The 24,111-nt window shown below is 37.3% G+C and overlaps 1 protein-coding gene across 1 annotated transcript in view; it reads left to right on the top strand.

Annotated features, from left to right (window-relative positions):
• zc3h3 (zinc finger CCCH-type containing 3) overlaps positions 1 to 24,111 on the top strand; it is a 72,478-nt gene that overhangs the window by 46,873 nt on the left and 1,494 nt on the right. Inside the window, exons 5-11 of the mRNA XM_051896690.1 lie at positions 3,497 to 3,642; positions 4,946 to 5,018; positions 5,143 to 5,301; positions 5,385 to 5,454; positions 9,841 to 9,972; positions 20,663 to 20,826; positions 21,126 to 21,295. Coding sequence (XP_051752650.1) covers positions 3,497 to 3,642; positions 4,946 to 5,018; positions 5,143 to 5,301; positions 5,385 to 5,454; positions 9,841 to 9,972; positions 20,663 to 20,826; positions 21,126 to 21,295 — 914 coding nt within the window. The remainder of the gene's footprint in view (positions 1 to 3,496; positions 3,643 to 4,945; positions 5,019 to 5,142; positions 5,302 to 5,384; positions 5,455 to 9,840; positions 9,973 to 20,662; positions 20,827 to 21,125; positions 21,296 to 24,111) is intronic.

Here is a 24,111-nt window from a genome sequence, read left to right as displayed (position 1 = left end):
ACAAAGACCTTTTTATATCGTAGCCTCAGGGTCAGAGCCCCCAAATACTAAATCACTTCCTACTCTAACAGTGCAATTACAACCCATCGTGTGTCCCATAAAAATAATTCCCTACTGCCATTCAAGTGATACATGAGACGACGTGATATGTCCCTCCAGACCCCATGTATTAGCACAGCCGGTTCCCTCTGCCTCTGATATCGGATCGGCTCTTATGCCTTCTAGTCTGAGTTACTGCGGTAACCGGAAACACAAACATAACTGATACCAGAACAGCAACTAAAGGTACGTATATTGTGGCGACCTGTGATTTAAAGTGTGCCGGTTGGCTGAAGATAAGGTATTGGCGTTTAAGGGTCAAGGACGACTGGCTGAGAGCTCTAAGGGTGATGGAGCTCTCCTCTTTACTTCCTGTCTTACTTTTATTTCCATCTTTTCCAGAGTTAAAATGAGAGACCCAAGAGGTCACAAAGCATCTTGTGTTTACAGCTTCCCTCTCGCTCCATCTTAAACAAAGCCCAGCGGAAGAACATTTGCATGCTATACATGTACTCTGCTTCCGAGTTTAGGCCTCATATATTTTATCCATTTGTCATACAGGCTCACTAAGACTGAGGTTAACTGCCTCGCATGTTCCATGTTCATGTCATGGCTCCATTAGGCTCCATTATGGCTCTTGGGTGCCCTGCCTGAGCCCCAGTGAGGGCAGCAACTGTTCTCCCATTACGCCTCATTATGGCTCCCATGGCTGCTGTCACTAAGCCGTTGTGGACCTGTGCGGGTTATGATGTATGTGCGACATATGCTTTTACAGCTAAAAGGATGTAGATGCACTACAGGTTGTTTGGCACTTTGATCTTGTGTCTTTGCAATGTGTTAAAACACAAAAGATTATATTTTGAAGAATGTTGGTATACAAAACAGTAGGCTTCTATTGTATGGACAAAAATACTATAGAAGTCAATGGGAACCAAAACTGTTTTCTTACAAACGTTATTCAAAATATCTTATCAAAAGTGGATGCAGATAAACGCAAGCTTGCAGGGGCGGGATTTAAGCGGACCAAATGATTTTAAAGAAGTCTGGCATACGTCACCAGAGAGAAGTCTGTTGTTTTTATTGGGAGGATTAAACATCACAAGGTCAAAATTTTTCAGTGCACCCAACAATGAAAATTCTGGTAAAGAGAAGCTCAACCGTACATGCTTGACATGCGAGAACAAACCTCACTGGTTCTTGCAGAAGTTGAAATGTGTTTGCGTCACATGCCAGAACAAACCTCATTGGTTCTTGCATGTCAAGGATGCATGTTTGATCTTCCATTTACCATATTTGATGTGTTCTATGTATGTGCGTTGATCAGCATTTATATGTGAATCATATAATAAACCAATTGTGCCTCTTCAGAAGACTTGAATATGACCACAAAATTTGTATGGATTATTTTTATGATGCGTTTATGAACTTTTTGAAGCGTCAAAGTTTTGGTGAAATAAACTTTTAAATGAAGGGAAAGAAGTATCCTAGAAATATCCTCATTTGTGTTTCAAAGATAAAGAAGTCTTATGGGTTTGGAGTGACACAAATATTAATGACATAATTTTCATTTTTGGGTGAACTATCACTTTAAGTGTGAAACTGTGGCTCCTAACTCGCCCCGCTACAAATTAATATATTTTTTTTCTTTTCTTTTCTTTTTTTGATGCACATTTAGCAATTATTAAAAAATTTGGTTAGCAATATTATAATATTTTAAGAGTACTGTAACCTGGCAGTTTATCAATGTGTATTTGTATTGAAGCCAGTGATGCTTTTTGTGTGTAGGTGTGCTCTGGCTCAATGTTGGTGCTGTGCTGTACATGTGGGCTGGGGTTGGACATATTGGCCGAGGCAATAGATTGTGTAGTTGAAGCTCTTGTATTGGGTGTAGATTGATGTTGGAGGTGATTTGCTGTTGGGCTCTCGAAACGTTTTGTACTAAAGTCCATGTCTCCTAATACAGAGTAGCTACTCTCATACACTCCTTCACATACAACTTCTCCCACAATCAGTCTCAAATATATACTTTGAAAGGTGTAAAAGACTATATGGTAGAGCTGCACGATTAATCATTAAAAGATCACGATCTCGATTCAGACACCCCCACAAACGTATTCCTAAACCACGGCGATTCAGCTATATCTATTAAACCTTTGACAAAATCACGTCGAAACATTCAAATCTGCATTGGCACTGCCGCTGATAGAGCAGTTGTCATGTATAGGTATGAAACAGCTTCACAGTCTTTTCAACTACACACAGTATTGTTATTTCTGTGTTACATTAATTTGAATTATTACAGAAGTACTGGGATAAAACTAAAGTTTATATTTCAGATATAAACACTGACGTCTACGGTAGCGGTCAAAATAGAGCAAATCACCTTTTGAAAGTAACTTGGTGCTTCAAAAAACAATTGTATCATTACATCATTACAAATGACTGTTAAAAAAAATGTATTTGTCATTGAATAAGAGATTTGTCTAAAAATGATTCATCCAGTTATGAAACGAGTATTTATGAGTGATTTATCATTAAATCATTCATTCAAACCAATTTTTAAAAAATAATTTAAATTAATTAAACATTTTTAAATAGATTGCAGCAATTAACATTTTGTCAGAACCTCTAGTAAACTACGTTATATCGATGAAGTTTGTGATCTGTATTTGAAAAAAAAAAAAACATTATTCTCAATTTATTCTGTTACACAAGCATTTTTAATAAAGAAAGCACACTTTAGGTTATTTTTTGAAGTGATTAACCTTTTATAGGTTTTAAGCATTTTAGTTTGTTTCTGTCAATTTTGCACATAGATTTCTTAATAAACAAGAATGTGCAAGAATGTCCTTTAGTGTGTGTGTGTGTGTGTGTGTGTGTGCGTGTGTGTGTGTGTGTGTGCGTGTGTGTGTGTGTGTCCGTGTGCATGTTTGAGAGGAAGAGGAAGCATCAAGGAGTATGTTTGTGGGGCAGTCTCTCTGCTCTGGCCTCATGCCCTGGCAATTATCTCAATGATTTCCTCCTCTTTTCAATTCTTTCCATTTCCACACGGCCGTCCCCTCCATTAAAGGAGCAATTTACCAGAGTGCTGTGACACAGGAGCCAGGAGAAAGAGAGAGAGAGATAGAGAGAGCGTGAGAGTGTGGGTATGTTTGGGAAGGTGAGGATGAGATTGGAAAGGGGTGTTGAAGGAGGGACGGTAAGAGCAAAAAAGAAAAGCTGCCTTGCTGCCTTCATTGAGCATTCAGAAATGTGACATGATGTGATGCTTACAAAATAGATTTAAACAAAGGTTCTCTTAAATGAAGGCAGATTGTGAGAAATCAATTTTTCCTTGATGTTTTGAGGCAAAAACTTTTTTTGTGTGTGAGTGAAATTTGGATTATAATTGGTGTTTAAATGTTACTATCATCCCCTTGCATCATTTGTCTTTCTCTTTTTGCAACTTTTTATGTAGAATCCTCCTGCAGAATCGGCTAAGGACTACTCCAGAAAGGCAGTGGAGGGGGCGGAGCATGAGGTGGATAGGCGGAGCCCTATACAGAGTCTCAGCCAATAAGCTCTCTCGCACCCAAACCACCTGTACACCTAACAGTAGACCAGGTAACTATTTTGCAGAGATCATTGCTGTTTAGACATACATTGTCTGATAAATTGGCAGAGATTCATACCATTAAAATCAGATTTGAAATGTATGCTGCACACTTTTTTTGTTTACATGAATATGTGCCCCTGAAGTGGGTTTTATATGGTCAGTATTTATTGGTTGTCTCTAAGTACACGGTTCAGATTATCAACCCATCCAGCGAGAGAGTGTAGGGGGGCTACAGTTCGCCTTCTGAAATAATAAAGCTGTCATCTGTCACTGGCTACAGGTTGAGAGAGAGAGACACAGAGAGAATGGGAGAGATGGTGAATGGCCTAGATTAAACCTTAACGCCCTAGTCAGAAGTGAAATTAAAGATCAGCTCCTGCTCTGTGACAAGAGTTCCACACAAACACACATACACATGTCTATTTATGATCTCCCCAACAAACTGTAGTCTCACCACACACAGGTCTGGTACAGTTAAAACACACAGACGCAATCTCTCATTCACTTTTTCACACCGACTTTACAATTGCATCCCACATAACCAGCAAGCCATTTCTCACATACACTCAGATATTACATTCCTTGTGTCTGTCCTCATCGCTCTATCAGTCAGTGCTACATGGTGTACAGTGTTTATACCTACTTCTCTCTTTGATTCCCATTTGGCTGTGGTTGACAGACCCTGATATATAAATAAGCAGCATGGCATCTTGTCTTAGTTGTACATGCTGGCCTCCGTCACTACCAATGAACACGATGACCTTTAATTACATGCTATTAGTCTGGCTTGTTATAAATAAATATGCTTGTGCTCAAGCTCGGATGAGGCAAGAGAAACAAACAAGCACTGGCCTACAGCTCACTTCAAGCTATAATATCTACATTCACAAAGACATAAGTGTATATAGCACTTTATTTTGTGTAAATCTGATGTTTTTTATATTGGGTAAAGCTGAATGTTTTTTTTAAGGAATAGTTCATTTCAACAATGGTAATTAGGTCATTATTTCTTCAAATTTAAGTCAATCCAAACCAAACACAAAACCAAATTTCTTTCTTCTGTGAAAAACAAAAAGAGGTGTTTAGTGGAATGTTTATGCTGCTCTTTTCCATACATTGAAAGCATTAAGTATCCAGGGAAGTTCCATGAAAGTATTATAAAATCATGAAAGTAGTCCGTCAAACTTGGGAAAACATATGATAGCTTTCTGTGGCGAACAGAAGAAAGACATATGCTTTTGTAAAATGGTGCATAATCTTTTGTGTATAATGAGTCTTCCTTCTGTAATTTTCTCTCTTTCCATACTACAGGAGAGTGGTACAATCCATATGTTTCCTCGACTAGTAATCAGGGAAGAACATCAGCCACACGTTACGTAGCCAAGTTAGTATTTTAAGAAAAGGTTAATTCCACAGCATAACAATACATAACATATGAAGGTGAATTTGTTTACTGGTTTTGTGATTTTTTTTTTTTTTTTTTTTTTTTTTTTCCCTGTGTGCATCAGTCGTGCTGTGCAGAGGAGTTTAGCTATAATACGACAGGCCCGACAGAAGAAACAGAAGGCCAAGCAGTACTGCATGTACTATAACCGATTCGGCAAGTGTAACCATGGTGACACTTGCCCCTACATCCACGACCCTGACAAAGTAGCTGTCTGCACCAGGTACTGATTATCTGTGCATAGTCGCACAAAATGTCTAACACTTTGAAAGCTGGCTTCAAATTAAACTCTTGATTGGTTGGCAGGTTTCTCCGAGGCACATGTAAGCAGACAGATGGGACTTGTCCTTTCTCACATAAAGTAGCCAAAGAGAAGGTAAGTCAGTATACTTTTAAGGGTTCCTCCATTAAAAGCATAAAAAATTATTTGATTTAAGGCTTCTAGTTTCCAAAAACAGGACAGGATAATGGACGCTGCAAAAAAAAAAAAGTCAACAATCTAGCGCAGGGGTCGGCAACCTTTTTGTCATGAAGTGCCATTTTTAAGTTTTTCTAATTTGATTAGTAACATAGATATTTAAATGTTTCTGAAGCAATTTTCCATCAAATTTGTTTTAAAATAGTCATAATCCTACAAGTTAATCTGTTTTCAGGTTTAAATTAAACTTTGAATAGCAGGTTTGAATTAAACATTCCAATGTGAACCTTCTGAGCCCCACACTGTAAAAAATGCTGTAAATAAAAAAAAGATAATTGGAGTTGTACAAGAAAATACTTTTTGTCTTTCTACTTCAAAATGTCATGTTTAATTCAACGTGTTGCCATTTCTTTGTAATTAATATTGAAATTTACTAGCAATTTCTGAGTGAAAATTGGTTCTACACCAATGTTTTTTGAGTGCACTATGCGTGAAAGGAGTTTGCACATCACCACCATTGTGTTTAATAGGACTCTATATACTTTAATTTATAGCATTAACGGTTTTTTTTTGTTTTTTTTTAAAGCTAAGCAGAACAAACTGTAAGCTGTCAGTCAAATGGGCTTAACTTGTGTGATACATCTGCTGTCTTGATCTGCGTTGTGCTTTCAGTGGCTTGTGATGCGCAGCGGTCCTTCTAATGGTTTGTCAGAGCTACGCACTTTCATTGACTTGTGCAGTAATGGTATTTATAGCTCCTAACTTAATAAAAACAAGCTGTGTTAGGATTACCTCAAAATGTAGATCTGTATGCAGGGGTGAGGTACTTTATCTAAATAAAATACATACACTTCTCTTGCTTTAGCTCACGTGCCAGTGATTACCATAGGTTGCCAACCCCTGATCTAGAAACAATTTCCACTCAGAAACCATACTTCTAGTAAATTTCACAACCAGTTACAAAGAAATGGGAAGTAACACACTGAATTAAACATGAAATTAGAAGTAGTAAAGCAGAACAACTGTAAGTAGTATTTTCTTGTAAAACGTACTCCAATAGTTGTTTTATTTATAACTTTGAAAAATCATTTTTTACAGTGTTGAAAAACAATTCAAAATCGCTGTGGAATGGAAGAACACATCCTTGTGAATGATTTTTGTAATCACAAAAGTACAGCAGCAGGTTTTTTAATTGAATTTTGTTTGATTTGATATTAATTTTCATAATAGTTTTCTCTAAATCTAAGCATAGTTGAACCAAACTTGTCCATCACAGTGCAGATCATAATCTAATAGACCTGATTTCAATCATAACTCAAACATAAAATGTGCAGCTACTGTATTTTATCTTTGTAGGACAGTATTGACAGTTGGATTTATGCATAAAGCCATAAGAATCTTAACATAAGTCATGACTGGCCGTATGTGGTGGTATCAGGTTACTGTCAGGGCTTGCTGGCCTGTGGGGTGATAATTAAAGATACTATGTCAGGGACTTAGCTTCCTCTCTCAGGTTATGTTGGTGTGTTACAGTCTCAATATCTTTGAGGCAATCCCACTAGATTCCAGAGTTACATACTTTGAGGTCTTTGCCTAGGCATTGCCGTCATGGAGACAGGTGGAAATGGGATCAGTGTTGATGCAACATGTGACCCATCATATACTAGTCTAGATTCTCCTGAAGTGAACATTACGACCTCATTACTTACCTTCCCCTCACAGACAGACATACACATATGCATGGTCATATTTTTTCATAGCCATAATTCTTTGCTCTCAAAGTGTTTCTCCTCATCTTGTTAACCCATTTAGTTTTCAATACCATTATATAAATATTGTATTTGCTGGGATCTAAAATGCAAGTTGCAACCAAAAGTATCTGACAATAGCTGGGTTGCTGAGATGAAGTGAGTTATTTCAATATGGCAGCCACCATGAAGAGAGACCAACCTTATGTATACTCCTCATGAATAAAACAGTCAGAATTTTGTATTTCATGTACGTGTACATAATTTTAAATATTTGCCATAATTGGTATTCATTTATTTCAGTAGAAAATCAATTACTTGGTCCACTTAATATCCAAAGTTTTCTTTAGGATTCCCATGATTAGAGTTGTCAAAAGTAGCGACTTCAGTACCAATCAGTACTGAAATTTTACTGTGACGCTTTGAGTGCTGTTGAGCGGATTCGTAAACACCTCTGATTGGCCATTGTGTTGACCCGCTCATCGGATATGTCTGCGATTGGCTACAATGATCAACGTTTTTGAAGCGTTGATCATTGAAGCCAATCACAGACACATCCGATGAGGGCATCAACACAATGGCCAATCAGAGGTGTTTTCGAATCTGCTCAGCGTTCAAAGCATCACATTTTTAAAATTTCGGTACTGACATGGTACCGAAGTCGCTACTTTTGACAACTCTACACATGATCATGAAAGACATGGAAAATCCAACCCGGTTTCACGGCAATTCTTATATATTTGACGAGGTGGCTAATTCATTCGAATTCGTATGACCTCACTCATACAAATTTGTACAATTTTTATGAATTTGTACGAATGACCTACATCAAACCCAGCCCCTAAACCTACCCGTCACCCGAGTCTCACGAATTAGCCACCTCATAAACTACGTACGAATTAGTCGTGAGATAACTTTGGAAATTCAGTGTTTTTCATGCCTGAAAAAGTCATGGAAATTAATAAAATCTTTAAAAGACAATAAAACCATCTATAATGAATTTATAATTCCTTTCAAAATCATTTGTTAGCAAGATACTGCTCTTGTGTAGCACTTATATAGTGATAAACTTACTTGCGAGCCAAAGCGATGTGATTTGTGAGTGAATGTTGTTTCTTTTGAGTTCTTTTCAGTGAATTTTGTGTTTTTGGGAAAGAATTTTTTTTTTTTTTTTTTTTTTTTTTTTTTGTAGTATAAACTAAAGCCCTTCTAGTGTAAAATGGAAGTAACACAGAAATAATACAATATTTAGAATGACTGCAGGAGTGGCAAATGAAGAGCGTATATGTGACAGGAATAGCAGTGGCATTCCAGGTTTAGAAGGACACAGTCTGAAACTTTCCCCACACTTCCTTCTCACAGTGAGACACCTGTTTCCCTTGTTTGTTTGACACAGAAAAAGCCTCCCCACTGAGAGTGTTCACTTTCTGTAAAACACACATACTCTCTGTCTCTCTTTCTGCTCTACTCTCTCCCTCCCTCCCTCTCTTTATGTTCTAACACTTGTTCAGACTTTTGCTTGTATTCTGTCCAATACCCCCCCCCCACATACAAACACACCGAATCACTGCACCTGTGACAGTCGTCACCCTCTACCCCTCCAGTGCACTGAGAGACCAGCTGTCTGCTTGTCTTAAAGGAGCAGAGCCACCTCATCGCAGCGCAGACCCACCTGCTAGTCCCAACCCCATAAGCCCCCCCCCCCCCCCCCTCCTTCTATTCCTCCACAGCCTTGCTTGGGGCTCAGTTTAACCCCGTACCCTGTGTCATCCTTGTATATGCCATGAAGCATGGCTTGAGTCCACGCCTGCAATTGAAAACGATCCAGTTCCCCCTCCAAATAACTGAGAAACAAGACCCCCAACCCAGCCCCCAAAACCCTTTCACCCCAGTCATGGCTAGCGTCCATACCCCTCCCCTGCACATAAACACATCATGCAGGTGGTACGACGCCCCGCTTGGGTCAATATTTCTGTTGCAGTTAATTAAGCAGAAATGATATGACCCCCATGGAAATGAGATTCCACTTAAGAGGGCAGCGCCAACCCCCTTCCGTTCATCGTGTGCGCGAACCTCACATTCTATTTTAAACCCAGAGAGCACTCAGTCACTTTCAGATTATTCATACATGCAGATTATATTCACAAGGAGTCAGTACAAATCTGTGCCATTGACACATGCACATAATTACTGATTAGACAATGTGTGATAAATGCATGTTTTGACAGGGACTTCAATAGATACATGATATAATACTGGTGCCATATTTGTGTAACTCACTTATGTTTCCCATCACTTACTCACTTTATAATCTACACACATCTGTTAGAATATGAATTTAAAAGCTAAGCTGTATTGTTACTGCTTTTATCCTTTTATAAGTTCTTTGGCGTTTCAAACGAACCACATTCTCTCACACTAACTCTTTTGCTCAGTGCTGGAAGTTTAATTTTTGAGATTATTTTGTCTTGATTGATTGATTTGACTTGTTTTAGTGAAGATTGTTTTATTTTGTATAATTTGCATAGATCTCTGATATCATTTATCATATATCTGATATCAAGCTCTAAATGATTGTTTCTTTCTTTCTTTGTAGATGCCTGTGTGCTCATACTTTCTGAAGGGGATCTGTAATAACAGTAGCTGTCCATACAGTCATGTCTATGTGTCACGCAAAGCCGATGTGTGTAAAGACTTTGTCCGAGGCTACTGCCCGCAGGGAGATAAGGTAAGATGGTTTCTATTAAGGTACGATGATTTCTATTGCAAGCACGTTAGTTGGTTATTCAATTAGGGGGTGTTTGACTATTTGAAAACTTTAACCTTTTTTATTTTGTATTAATTTATTTTTATTTTATTGATTGATTGATTTAAAAAAACTTGATCTCTGAAATGTGTGATGTAATGACAGCAATATTGGCTATTCTTAAGATATTATTCGCTATAAAATCTATGTAGATAAATAGGAAGTTCATTGAAAATATTTTACTTGAATATATTTTCCTTATTTTAACACTTTAATTTATAATGTATTACACTGTAAACCCAAATAAGTTGAGCTAACTCAAAAAATTTGAGGTAATCAGTTACATTAAATTTTTGAGTTATGATGTTCCCAGTTTTAAGTAAGCAGAACTATCAGGTTTGTAGTACTAATTCATGATAATTGCTCCTAACTTGAAGTACTGAGTTAGCTAACTCATACGTTTTGATAGCAGTTAACATAAAATATTTAGTTGACTTTTTTTTATTTTGAGTTCTTGCAAATTAAATGAGTTTTAGGAAAAGTTAAAAAAAAAAAAGCTAAAAAAAAAAGCCTTTCAACTCTCTTACAATTAAGTAAAAGTGCTTAAAAAGGTACTTTAAATCTTAAAACATTAAAATGCTATATAATATAAAATATATTGTTTATCTTAAACATCCTTTAAAATACAGTAATTGTCTATTTTTGTCTGTTTTAAGCATGTTTTGTTTTTCTTAAAAATCATCCTTATCATTCCCTTATTGAGGAATTATTCTTGTACACACTTGTATAGTACTGAAAGAATTCTGTGGTAAATGATGTTGATATGGAGAGTGAACAACCGCGACTGGCATTTGGCACGTAACGTGGTTCAATGTTTCAGGTCATCACTGTCAACAAAATGTATCTTCTCCCTTCTACTTGCATCCACATAGATGCAAAGTAGTTGGACACTCATAACATTTGTTGTATTAAAGTGCTTTGCAGTTGATGGCAGTTTTATAGGTCTTAATGAATGAATGCTATTTATTAGTGATTACATTTTGCAAGAGTTTTAAAATAGAGCTCTTAAAAGTTGTTTGTGTTCCGAATGTTAATCTAAACATCATCCAGGGACTTATGACATATGTATTTGGTTTCCTCCATGTTTGTGAATGAGTGACATATTGAGGACAGTAACAAGAGAGCACAACATGACCCACATTTACCAAGTGTCCTCGTATGCCCTTAATCCAGCAGGTTTTAACCCATCCATGACCTCTATCCTCACCCCAGCTCTCCCACACACATGCTCCTGTTGTCCCCATCACACCTGTCCCTCAGTCTCATGGATCCATACGTATGCTTGCATGAGACAGATGTAGCCACTGTCATGTATTACCTATTACATTCTTCTTCTCATCCAAATTTAATTTACATGACATTATATGACTTGTGCTAGTCATGTTCTTTGTTATGTTTTAGCAGCGTTAGCTTTTGGTGCACTTAGTAATGTTTCTTTATTAAAAAAAAAAAGTTGTTTACACTTTACATTAAGGTTCAGTTCATTAACATTGGTTAATTAGACATCATGAACTAACTATGAACAATACTTTCCAGCATGTATTAACTTTGGTTAATGTTAATTTATACATGTACTAATACATTTTTAACAATTTAGGTCACATAAATGAATTAATGAAGAAAAAAAATATTTCTAAATTAACATGATCAACATTAAAAATGCTGTAAAAAAGTTCATTGTTAGTTCATGATGCTTAATGCACTTTAATGTAAAGTGTTACCAAAAGTGTTACCCCAGCCCCCCCAATTTAACAGAAAAGAAAATACACTGGCATGAGGAAACTACGTCATATCAGTAGCCTCAGTAATTTCAGTATCAGTAATTTCCCATGAAGTAGAAAAAAAATCAGTAATCAGTAATTTCCAGTGAAGTAGGTTGAATGAAGTTGCCCTGTGGAGATCACATGACCAACTGAATAATTATTTCTGTAACCACTCTATTGTCAAACATTTTCCAAGAAAAGTCAGAAACAACTGCTCTATTGGCCAATTAAAAAATTACTGAGTGCATCTTTTTTTTTTTTTTTTTTTTTTTAACTATAGTGTCATTTTGCTACAGATTTAAAGTGGGAAGCTTTTGAGATAATAACATAATTCATATATGCCAGAACAAAAGTGATTTGTTTTTTTTAAACTGACAGTATGCTTGGCTTTATTGTTCTTCCGCAGAAACTTTCATCGCCTCTCCTATCAGTTTCTTCCTCTTTGGATTTGTCTCATTCTAATGAATTGTTTCTTCGCAGTGTTTTCTGCTTCTCCCGTCTTCTCTCTTTGTCTCTGTCTGTCTCTCGCTCTGTTTTTTTTTCCCTCCATTTGTTCTTCTTTGCTTTCCCTTCATCGTAACAAATGCATTCTCTCGCTGTCAGGGCTCATTTAAATATTTGGGGTGAGAATGAGAATATATAAGAAGAGAGATATTAATATTTATTCTATTAGCTGAAGTGCTTAGGTCTGTAATTTTGCGCCGTCCCAAAAGCACTGTCTTAGATATGATGGATAGCACACCATAATTATGGACGTGAAAAAGTGCTGATGACAGCAGTACAGGCGAGAGGCCAGCAATGGATACGCCAGCGGAGCAAGGGTTAAAGCACACTCTCATTCTCTTCATTTCTCCCTCCCTCTGTTCTTTTTCCCCTTCTCCGGCTCACTATTTTTGTCTGCCATTTCCCATGTTTTTCTGTCCCGTTTCTTCTTTTGTTTGCTGGCCACATCCATTCACACCTCACCCTGATCACTCTTCTTTTGATTCTCCTACCTTTCCTCTCATCCCTCTATCACCCTGTCACTATTCTCATTTCCCTGCTCTTTATCATAGCTCACACCACCATTCTATCTTTCTGTCTCTCTCTCGCTCTTTCTTGCTCACTGTCTCAGTAATGTAAAATGTGCTGACTCTTTCTGCTTTGTGGCCAGTAGAAAGCTCTTCTAATAGGCCCCAGAGACTTCCCAGCCTTTCTTAAATCAAGTGGAAAATTGTTAACTTGCACTGATATAAAGATGTTCCATCCACTTCTCTTTTTTTTTTTCTCACACACTTCCCTTTTCCCTCTATTTTGCTGCTTTTATGTAAATTAAAATGTATGAGAGAGCATGGTTGGGGAGGACTTGGGCTTTTGTGTTTTCTTTGCCCAGATCACAGCCGTGAACATCAAAGTTAATGAGCCTTCTCAGTACTGCGTACACTTCCCATCAGTGGGATTTTCTTCTAATTAGATATGATTACAAATAGCCAATCAACTTATAAGTTAGGTAAGATTTATATCACCCATACTTTTCATATTGTAGCTTTCACTAATTTGTATAAATTAAATATTGGTGGGGATGAAAGGAGTATGATGTAGTACTGTTTTGTTGCTCAACATACATATTAAATATTGGAAGAAGAGTGTATGCCTTTTTCTTGATCATTATTATCAGTAATGAAAAGAATCATGAAAAACTAGTAGTGAAAAAAATTAAACAATAATGTGTTTGCAAAAAAAAAAAAACTAAAAACTAAACTGCATCTACAAAAAAAAAAAAAAAAAAAAAAAAAACAGAATTACAGAGAAATGTTTTCTGATTTTATTTATGTCTATATTAAAGGGATAGTTCACCCAAAAATGAAAATAATCCCATGATTTACTCACCTAAAGCCATCATAGGTGTACTCAGGGCTCCAAACTGCGCCTAAAACGGTCGCATTTGCGACTAAAAATATTAATTTGCGAGTGATGTTTTTGCTGAGGTCGCCATTGGCCACCATACAAATTCACACGTTATGACTGTAAAATTTGCAGTTATTTGCGTGTTCTGTGACCAGTAGCCTATCACATCATTTGTTGTGTTGACATAATTAAATGAGATGCTGCATGTGAAAGTTTCACTGGGTTAGAGCGCCAAAATATGAATTGGTAGGGGAAAATATCACACACCAAACAGACGCCAAAGAACTAGCGCTGATGAAAGCCGACTATGTTGTTGCCTCGCATCGGTGCAAAAAACAACATTTGAACACACCGTTCTGCTCCTGCGTAAAGGAGACAACTGCCTATTTCTTCATATAAATTCGCAGACTGCAGATACACACACACACACACACACACACACACAATGCAGCGCGTGCTTACCGTTTTGAATATCAATCATGCTGATCACTTTCATTATTTTGCTCAGCTCATGCTCATCAGATAAATTTAAAGGGCATAAAAGTCTTCAGTACCTTAAACAGTATAACAAGAGTATTAATGATCATTTTAAGATTCCAGCTAGGTTCCAGTACTTGTGATGTCTACAGATAATGTTCAACTATTGTTCGACCAACAATATCTTGTCAATTAATTGACGTTCTTGGTTTTCTTCCTATTTATTAAATCCAGGCAATTGGTTGATAAAACATTGAATAAAATTAAGATACAATTTATACAAAACGAAATTCACTTTAAAGAAAGGCTTTCTACAAAACAAAACTTAATGAAGTGGTCAAAATCACGTCTGACCCACTGCATGTCTCCCGACATATTGCGCATCTTATTAGCCTATCTTAGTCATGCTGTTCACTTTTCATAATCAACATAAATGAAATTTAAAAACTAATATTAGGCTATAGTCTAATATTTAAACATAAAAATGAAACTAAATAGGCTACGTTTTCTTTGACTCCTGGCTGACGAACGCGCCGGCGCGTTCTGATGGATTTTTCCTCATGACAGCTGAAACAACTTAAAATAGGCCTACTCCGTCATTTTTGGCGATACAGATTAGTGCAAGACATCATCACAAACTGCAAATGGTCTACTTTAATTTGTGTATGCTCACAATAAAAACAAAACCTTCTGCTTTTGTAAAATAAAATAAATAAATAAATAAAAATAAAAAAACAGAATGTGCTTTCATCTGTCTTTGAAACTTTCTGAAACGTCTAAAAAACGAACTAAAACTCCGCGAATAATTATCACACAAACATGAAACATACATCTAAAGAAAGCATGAAATGTCTACTTTTAAATAAAACAATTCACATTTAAAACAAATATGCTCCTGCAATGTAATCTGAAACCAAACAGATGCACAATTTCTCCTGACTCATGTTGCGAATGTTAATGCTGCGAGGGTGTTTCTAACACAACGACATATGACATATAACAAATAAAACAAGACTATTCATTCTGTGGAATATTTTAATAGTTTCCTCAAAGTAGGCAAGGCTACTTATTGTATAGGCATAATTTGCGGGTGGGACGTGTCTCGATCTCGCGGCACGCATGGACGTACCTAAAAGAAAGAAACATCTCAATTCGATAAGAAATTCGTTGGTCTGTGTTAAATAAGAGGCGATCTCTCGCTGGAATTAGTTATTTTTGCTCGTTGCCGCTGTTCTCAGTTCTCTTGGCGCTCGAGCACAATGTGCAGTCTTCACACAGAGGATCGAACTCTTCTTTCTGCTAAAAGCACAAAACAAAATTAAGTGAAAATAGTGACATTCATTTCCCAGAAAAATCAGGTATGATAAGATGAAAATGCTGAAACTGTAAAGGGGAGATATATAAACACAACCGGATGACTAAAAGTAGGCCTAAGTGATTTAAAAAATTTAAGTTCCTTGTTGTTTGGCTCTTAAAAAAATTATTTGGCGCCTGTTTTTTTCCCCCTATAGGAGCCAATGGCTCCTTAATGAAATTTTTTGTCTGGAGCCCTGTGACTATCCTCTTTCAGACTAACACAATCGGAGTTATATTAAAGGCCCACTGAAGAGTGTTGGAACGCGCAGCATTATTGAACGTGTTGACGTAATTTCAACTGAAACAGGAAGACAGGGCGATATATTGAACAGGCCCGCCTTTTTTTAAATAGACAATAGCGTTTTGTTTATGTTACAGCTCGCCAGAGCCAATAGACTCTGTAAAACCTGTGTTTCCTTCTAATTTCTAACCGTTTCTCCTCATAATGTCCTTTATATTGCTTATATACAGCATTCTGTGCAGAATTCAAATGGGTCAGATACCTGTCGTGGTCTGAGCCGACTCGCGCATATGAGCCGCTCTGTGCTCTCGTGTCTCTGGGCTGCTCGCGTTGCGGCGGTTCATGTGACACTAACGCAAAAACAGACTTCATTCGCATCAGCCAAGGCTTCAGCGTCTGTTAATAGTGTAGGAGGAGGCAGGACTTCAGATTCTAGAGAGCATTTGATTGGACCGAAGATTTGACAAGAAACTGAAGTGCGATGTGATGTCATGAAAATCCGTGATCCATTTTAGCAGAAGTGAGAGACTGTAAGTTTTGAATCCTTATATCTCCTAAATGCGAATTTTGTCATTGTTTTGGAACACACCAGCTTATTAATAACCTTAAGGCTAACATATTCATGCTAAAAGCTAAAAAACTTAAATTTTGATTTCAGGGGGACTTTAAAATATATCCTGTCTTTATAATGGTAGTGAAGGGGGCGTGAGATTTTGAAGCCCAAAAAAGTGCATACATCCATCATAAAAGTACTGCTTCAGGGGGTTAATAAAGGCCTTCTGAAGCGAAGTGATGGGTTTTTGTAAAAATAATATCCATATTTAAAACTTTATAAACTATAATAACTAGCTTCTGGCAGACGACCGTATGCATCGATTTACAGCGAAAGAGTAACCTCTGACACAACGTAGGATGTAGGAGTAGCATAAGCTTAGATGCCTCTCATGGTTCAAACAAATAGGGCCTGGCAAAAAACTCAAGCTCCTGTTCTCTTATATCGAAATCCTCCGACATTTCTTTTTAAAAACTCTCGTTTTAAACTTCTAATTCGTGACCGGTGTTTTGTTTTGCTCTAACCTCTGCACTTCCGCATTCATCAATGCGTTATGCATCGGGTCACGGGTTACTCTATCGCCGTAAATCGATGCATACGGCAGTCTGCCAGAAGCTAGTTATTATAGTTTATAAAGTTTTAAATATGGATATTTTTCTTACAAAAACACATCTCTTCACTTCAGAAGGCCTTTATTAACCCCCTGGAGCCGTATGGATTACTTTTATGATGGATGGATGCACTTTTTTGGGCTTCAAAATCTCATGCCCCGTCACTACCATTATAAAGCTTGGAAGAGCCAAGATATATTTTAATATAACTCCGATTGTGTTCGTCTGAAAGAAGATAGTCATATGCACCTAGGATGGCTTGAGGGTGAGTAAATCGTGGGATAATTCTCATTTTTGGGTGAATTATCCCTTTAAAGGGATAGTTCACCCAAAAATGAAAATTCTGTCATCGTTTACTCCCCCTTAAGTTGTTCCAAACCTGTATAAATTTCTTTGTTCTGCTGTACATAAGGGAAGATATTTGGAAGAATGTTTGTAACCAAGCAGATCTCGCCCCCCATTGACTACCATAGTATTTTTTTTCCCCTTACTATGGTGGTCAATGGGGGGCGAGATCTGCTTGGTTACAAATATTCTTCCAAATATCTTTAATAAATACAGGTTTGGAACAACTTAAAGGGGAGTAAATGATGACAGTATTTTTATTTTTGGGTGAACTATCCCTTTAAGATGTGTTTTCATCTATCTGATCACACGATGCTAAATACAGGTGTAAAACGTTTTGAGCTTGTCCACTTTTGACCACTTCCAGAGGTAGTCGAAAACACATTCGCCTACTGACCTAATGTGTAAACAGTATAGGAAGCGCACTAGCCAGAAGGGATTTAAACTTTGTCGGCCGAAGACCTAAGTTTGGTTTTAAGACAAAAAACGTACCATGCACAAAGTTCTCTCACCAGCGTTTGGCATGGTCTTACAGCTTTCAGAGCAGAAACAAAAGCTAATGCTCTCTGTTTGTTTTTCTGTCGTCTCTTTTGCGTTCATATGTAAATTGCGTGAGCTTATTTATCCATTAGGATTATTTATCCTTATTTATCCATCCATTAGATCGAAAGATCTGAAAAACCCTGTACATTTACCCACTTATAGAGCCCTCAGGACAGAAGTGGTCGAAAGTGGACAAAAGAGACGTATTAAAACACCAGGTGTAAACGGGAATTTGTCTCCATCATCTACTTGTGATCCGATCAACCAAAACTCATCTTAATAGCAGGTGTAAACAGGGCCTTTGTGTTCAGTAGAAAAAAGAAAGTCAGAAAGGTTTGGAATGACATGAGGGTTTGTAAATAATGACAGAATTTTCATTTTTGGGTGAACTAACCATGCTGGTCTGACTTAAGTTGGTCTCATAAACCAGACTTTGGATTCTTCTGGCCAGGAACTCATCTAAGTTAGGAAAAGGATATGGTTTGTGGTTTTTATGTGATGAAAGAAGTATAGGTAAATCTGTCAAGGCTTCCACGATACTTCCATGCAACAAAGTGTTAGCTCTTGCAAACAGAAGAGCCGCAGGCTCTACAAAAGATTATACAGACAGCAATTTTATTTACACTAGACAAAACCCCTCAAAGCTTATTGGTAGATCTTGATAAATAATAAGCAAACCTTTTTTTCCTCTTAAAAGACTGAGTGCATGTGCACTCTTCAGGCTGTAGCATAGCAGCCAACCATCAAGTCTGAAATTGGTGGGTTCAACCAGCTCTGGCCATCTTAGTGGTCAATATGCATCAAACGGTCTGTTGACACCTGAGAGTAGACTCTGTGGATGCAGTCAATGTTGTTGAATTATAAATGCCCTGGAGATGCCAGTGTGATAGTTGGTACATTTCACTGCAAAACAGCCCGGGCCCATCCTATACGCCATATTGGTGATGACATATGGGCCCAACAAAGCAGAGGCCATTATTATTTTTATTATTATTTTCATTTTTAAACTTACACTGAATACTTTATGAGATAGTGAACAGAGAAATGTCGGTTCTATTTAAAAATAAAAATAAAAAATTGTTTTGCTGCACGTTAAGATGACTTTGTCAGTTGTCTGATGATTGGGAATACCCAATATTCATATTTTGCTGTGATTGAAAGAGATTACTGGTAACTAATATCATGAACAAAGGAAAAACTTTCCATTTAAATGTAGACTTTTTAGGGTCAAAACAAGTGTAACTTGACATTTTCCCCATTAACATAATTCAAAGATCAGGCACAGAAGTAGTAATTGTTCATATTGTTGTGAATATGAAATCATAATCGTTAGAATTACATATGCAGTACTCTTATGATCAGATTATCCCACCTTACAGTGTTTGTAATTTCTCACAATTTACACATTTGTTCTATCTGCCTTCGCCGGACCTTTGAATGATTAAAGCTCGACATGGATGTTATCAGTCAAACAAGAAACAAATGGGTGTTTAAAAAAAGAAAGGTCCCAAATGCTCTTCTGAAATGGGGTGGAATTGGAATCGACTGAATTCAAGTGGCAAGGGATTTAGCAAATTGAGCCAATTAGCCATGAGTGTGGTGAGTGATGATGTTGTCTATAGGATGATTTAGGGGGCATTAGAGACCCAGATTCATTGGGTACGATAATCCAGTTACACTAGACTGTGTGTGTATATATAAAATATACTTAAAGTGTTTCCTGTATAACAGAAAATATAGCAAAAGCTGTCCTCTTGGACTTAAAAATTCCATAGCCACACTGTACATGTCTGCAATTAGTGATAGAGTCTATGTTCCTTAATAATCTAGACATGGACTTGAATGTCAACCTGTTGTAATTATTTTTATTTATTTATTGGTATTTTGTTTTTGTTTTTATATATATATATATATATATATATATATATATATATATATATATATATATATATATATATATATATATATATATACAGATGCATTTTAGTGAACTACTTTTCACACGACGTCTTTAAAATGTGCTGCCTGTGGTGCTATACACCGAAAAAAAGCAGACGCAACAATTGAAAAAGTATCACAGCTGGATTACAAGAACATGTTTCCTGTGTGAACTGTCCCTGAGGGTTTAATTTAACAAAATCTGTCTGATTTCTGAGTGCATCTCATTTCTAAGCACCACAAGATGAGAGCCTCTGGTGTTTCACTGTTATAACTGTAGATTTGGTAATTATAGGCCGCTTCTGGCTCTGACCCGATCCCTGTTGGGGGGAGAGTGTCTCTGTGCGGTCTGCCCCAAGGGGTAACAGGGAGACCACACTGTTCCCGGACACACGATCCTTCTTCTACCCTTCCCTCCAGCACACACATACAGACACTCTCTCTCTCTCTTTCTCTATTTCTGGAGCAACTTGCCCCACACTCGCCCAGTCTCCCTCTCTCTCACTTATACACGCGTCTCGCACTCCTCACCCCATAGTGGGGTATAATTAGCTCTTCTGACAGGTGGGAGGGATCGGGTCTCCCGAAGAATGAAGCTACCAATTTACGCCCAAATTACACAGGCACACAGACACTCTCACCTACTCTCACTTACACACACAAACACATGCTCACCTTCTCTCACTTAACAGATACATGCACCTACTGATGTGTGATCACACACAAACACTTAGTTTTGCTAACTTCAGTGCACTCCTACAGAGTGTGGCGCACATGAAATCTGTGCTTCCTTTTAACCCAACAGTGTCCCACATGTTCATAACCAACCCACAAAACATCCATTGTGAATCTGGATATAAAGAAATAAAGCATTAAGAATGATCTGCTCTCTCCACAGTGTAAGAAGAAACACACGCTTGTGTGTCCAGACTTCTCCAGTACCGGCGTATGTCCACGTGGATCAAAATGCAAGCTGCATCACAGAGAGAGTGTGAAACGCACCGGCTCTAACGCAAGCTTTGGACCGGCCAAGAAAGCCCGCACCAGAGACATTATAAAGAGGTTAGGGAGAGGAACTAATCCCACATTGGCCTTTACAATTCTTACTTGCCATCTGTATACGATAAGTATTCTCTTTCCCCTTTCTGTACTGTAGTTACAGCTCATGTAAGTTGTTATAGATAAGTTATCATCATTATTATATAATTTGTATCATTAAATATCTATTATTTATAGGGAAGTGTCCTGAATAACCATGTAAATCTCCCATAAACATGCTGATTATTTATAAATTACTTTGAAACAAATGAACAAATTAAATCTGTTTCTTCATTATAATAATTTGTGTTTTGTCTTTTCAGTTCAGAGGAAGTTCAGACTCAGTCTACAGAGTCCATACAGGTAGATGAGGGCTCGTCTTCCTCGGGTCCTGAGAAGCTGCCCTCATTCATCTCTTTGTCCAGCTCTCCTGACATGTCAGAGAACCCTGATTCCCCAAAGATCCCTCCTGCAGCAGGCCTACAGGCCAAAGGTGTGTACTGTACAGTACTGTATGTGATCAGGAGGTTAGATTTAAATAATAATAATAATAGCATACAGTAGATGAAATGCATACATTGGCCCTACAAAGTATTTGGACACTTAAGCTACACTTATTGTATGAATGTTATTGCATTAGTTAAAGGGGACATAACACACCCAGTTTCTGCCAATCTCATGTTAATCTTGAGTACCTATAGAGTAGTATTGCATCCTTCATATCTCAGAAGAGTCTTTAGTTTTATCAGATTTATAAAAGACAGATAGAGCTGTACCTCTTCTTTCCGAAAACAGTCGAGCTCCTGGAGATGTGCCGTGGGTGGAGCTAAAGAGTCACGACACACACAATACATCATTGCATTATCCATGAATAACTTTTGATTCACTATACGTTCGTGTTGTTTACATTATATGCACTTACGCACCGATTGCCAACAAAACACAGACATTGATGCAGTTTTAATTACCACCTGCGGTTCCGACTCATGACTGGGATCTTTTATCATTTGGACCGCTCCATCTTTCAGTTTCAAACGATCTGCAAATCTTACGTCGAACTGGGCCTTGTTTATAAAACATTCGTCACTGAAATGCTAGGAACAAACAAACACACTTTCACAACTCCATTGCTGCCCCGGAAAGACAAACTGCATCCACTGTTCTCTTAATGCTGGGTTCTTTGGGAAGCTGAACAAGGTTATCGTTCCCTCACAACCAAAAACACACTTTGGTGACATTGTTGATGTCGTGGTCTAAAAACAAAATGACAAATCTTTCTCGAGCCAGTCCTGTGATGCCCATACAAGTAATTCCGCCCTTTATGACGTCTTACAGGGCCATACTCGAAAAAAACCTTTCTGAAACTTATACGAACCCTAAAGGAGTGTATTTGGCACAGAAATACTCCATCACACATCCATACGTTTTTTGAAACTTTGGCCATGTTTAGCATGAGAATCCAACTCTTTATCAGTGTAAATAAGTCAGAATGCATGAAATAGCATTAGACATCATCTTTAAGTGTAACCAAGTGGCACTTTAAAGAAAAATAGCAAAACATTCACGAAAATAAGTTTATTGGGTTTTAAATGAGAATTATGTTAAAAAAAGCATGTAGGCACATCGTGATGACAACTACACCTGTGGTTACTCTGCTGGGACAGCTTTGTGAAACTGAAAGGAAATAACTTTATACACCCAGTAAAAATTTAAGTAAGAAAAGGTGTTGCATGATTTGTTCGTAGAAGCCACTTGGATTGATGTTTTGTATCTAATGCATTGCATAAAACATTTTAAGTGTGTGTGTGTGGCTATTTTTTAATAGCCTTTTTTAAGTGTGGCTTAAGAGTTCAAATACTTTTTGGGGTCACTGTGTATATATAAAGAGTAAGGGGGTAATAAATATTTATGGAGTAAATAGTTGTTATTTAATGCGCGGTGATGGGAGTTAATAATAACGAGGGGGTGATATTATTTAAGAGCGGAGTGCATGAGGTATATAATACTTACTGAGGGGTTACTAATATTTAGGTTTGTTGTTAAGGACAGGCACAGCTGAAGCTGGTATGTCAGTCTGACTGATAGAGGATTAGAGGAGAGGGGCCCCTATATCCTCACATACACACACACACACACACACACACACATCAGCCGCACCCTATGGAACAGTGTCTTTCTCTCTCCACACTCAATAAGACAAACCTGATATACTGCCCTTACACAAACTCACGCACATTCTTCCAGCAAGAAATGAACTGCTTCTAACTTTTGAGAATCCATTTGAACTCTCTTCATTTTGTCTTCTCCTTTCTCATGCTTACACACTTCCTTTCTTAAATTAGTTACTGCAGAACAGAAACTGCTGTGATTAACCTCTGACCTTACACCCTAACAGTGTCTTTTCAGTCACATGGACATACTGAAGCATGGCATTCACTCATTCTTTTCTCTATACGTAAACATTTAAACATGTATAACTCTATCTTTGATTCTTTTTTTATTTTTGCTATGTTTAGCTCATGTTCATGCATGTTTGCTTTCTATTTCCAAAGCTTTCATGAGTGATGGCAAGTTTATTTCTGTGTCATGTCTGCATATTTACACCAATTTGTGCTGCTTGTGCATATACACACACTTCCTATTTCTGCCAACTTCCTATTTCTCTGATGCCAAGTTCCAGATAAGTTCCCCTTTGGGATCATTGATGGCAGTCCTGTGTCTCAGAATAGCACAGGTGCCCACCAGACCACCATGGCTTTTCACATGTCATTTCTCATCCTGTTGCCTGAAATTACCTGCTACATACAGACTGAACAATTGCTGCTTTCAAAGCGAATTTGACTTTTTTGATTCAGTTCAACAATCTGGATTCCTTAATGGTTCTGTTAATAATTATCTTGAAGATGAAACAATGGATAATGTTTGAAAAACAATACTTACTGCATTCATTATCCTCAGAAGTATGTTGTCAAATTAATGAGATAATTTTAGATTTCAACAAAACAGTAATAAAAAATCTGATTTGTCCTTCAAAAAAAAAAAAATCAGTTAGTCTTGACCAACTTTACTTTTCTAAGTAAGTTATGAATTTGAATTTTACAGATAAATTTCTTTAAATATCAGTTAATTTGTGTTCTTCGTTGTGATCAAATTCTAATTAGAAATTATACCTCCTGTTTGCAGCCTCAATTCAAATACAGGAATTTAACTGGAATTTAAAACACATTCAATTCTGATTGGCAAACATCCCTGGTGCTAAAATATCAATTAAATCTATCTTAAATATCACATTACATTTTATTACATTTT

The sequence above is a fragment of the Ctenopharyngodon idella genome, chromosome 6 (assembly GCF_019924925.1).
Source record: "Ctenopharyngodon idella isolate HZGC_01 chromosome 6, HZGC01, whole genome shotgun sequence".
NCBI classification, from domain to species: domain Eukaryota; kingdom Metazoa; phylum Chordata; class Actinopteri; order Cypriniformes; family Xenocyprididae; genus Ctenopharyngodon; species Ctenopharyngodon idella.
The sequence above is the reverse complement of the archived record's forward strand: the minus strand, read 5'-3'. Positions and strand labels throughout refer to the sequence as shown.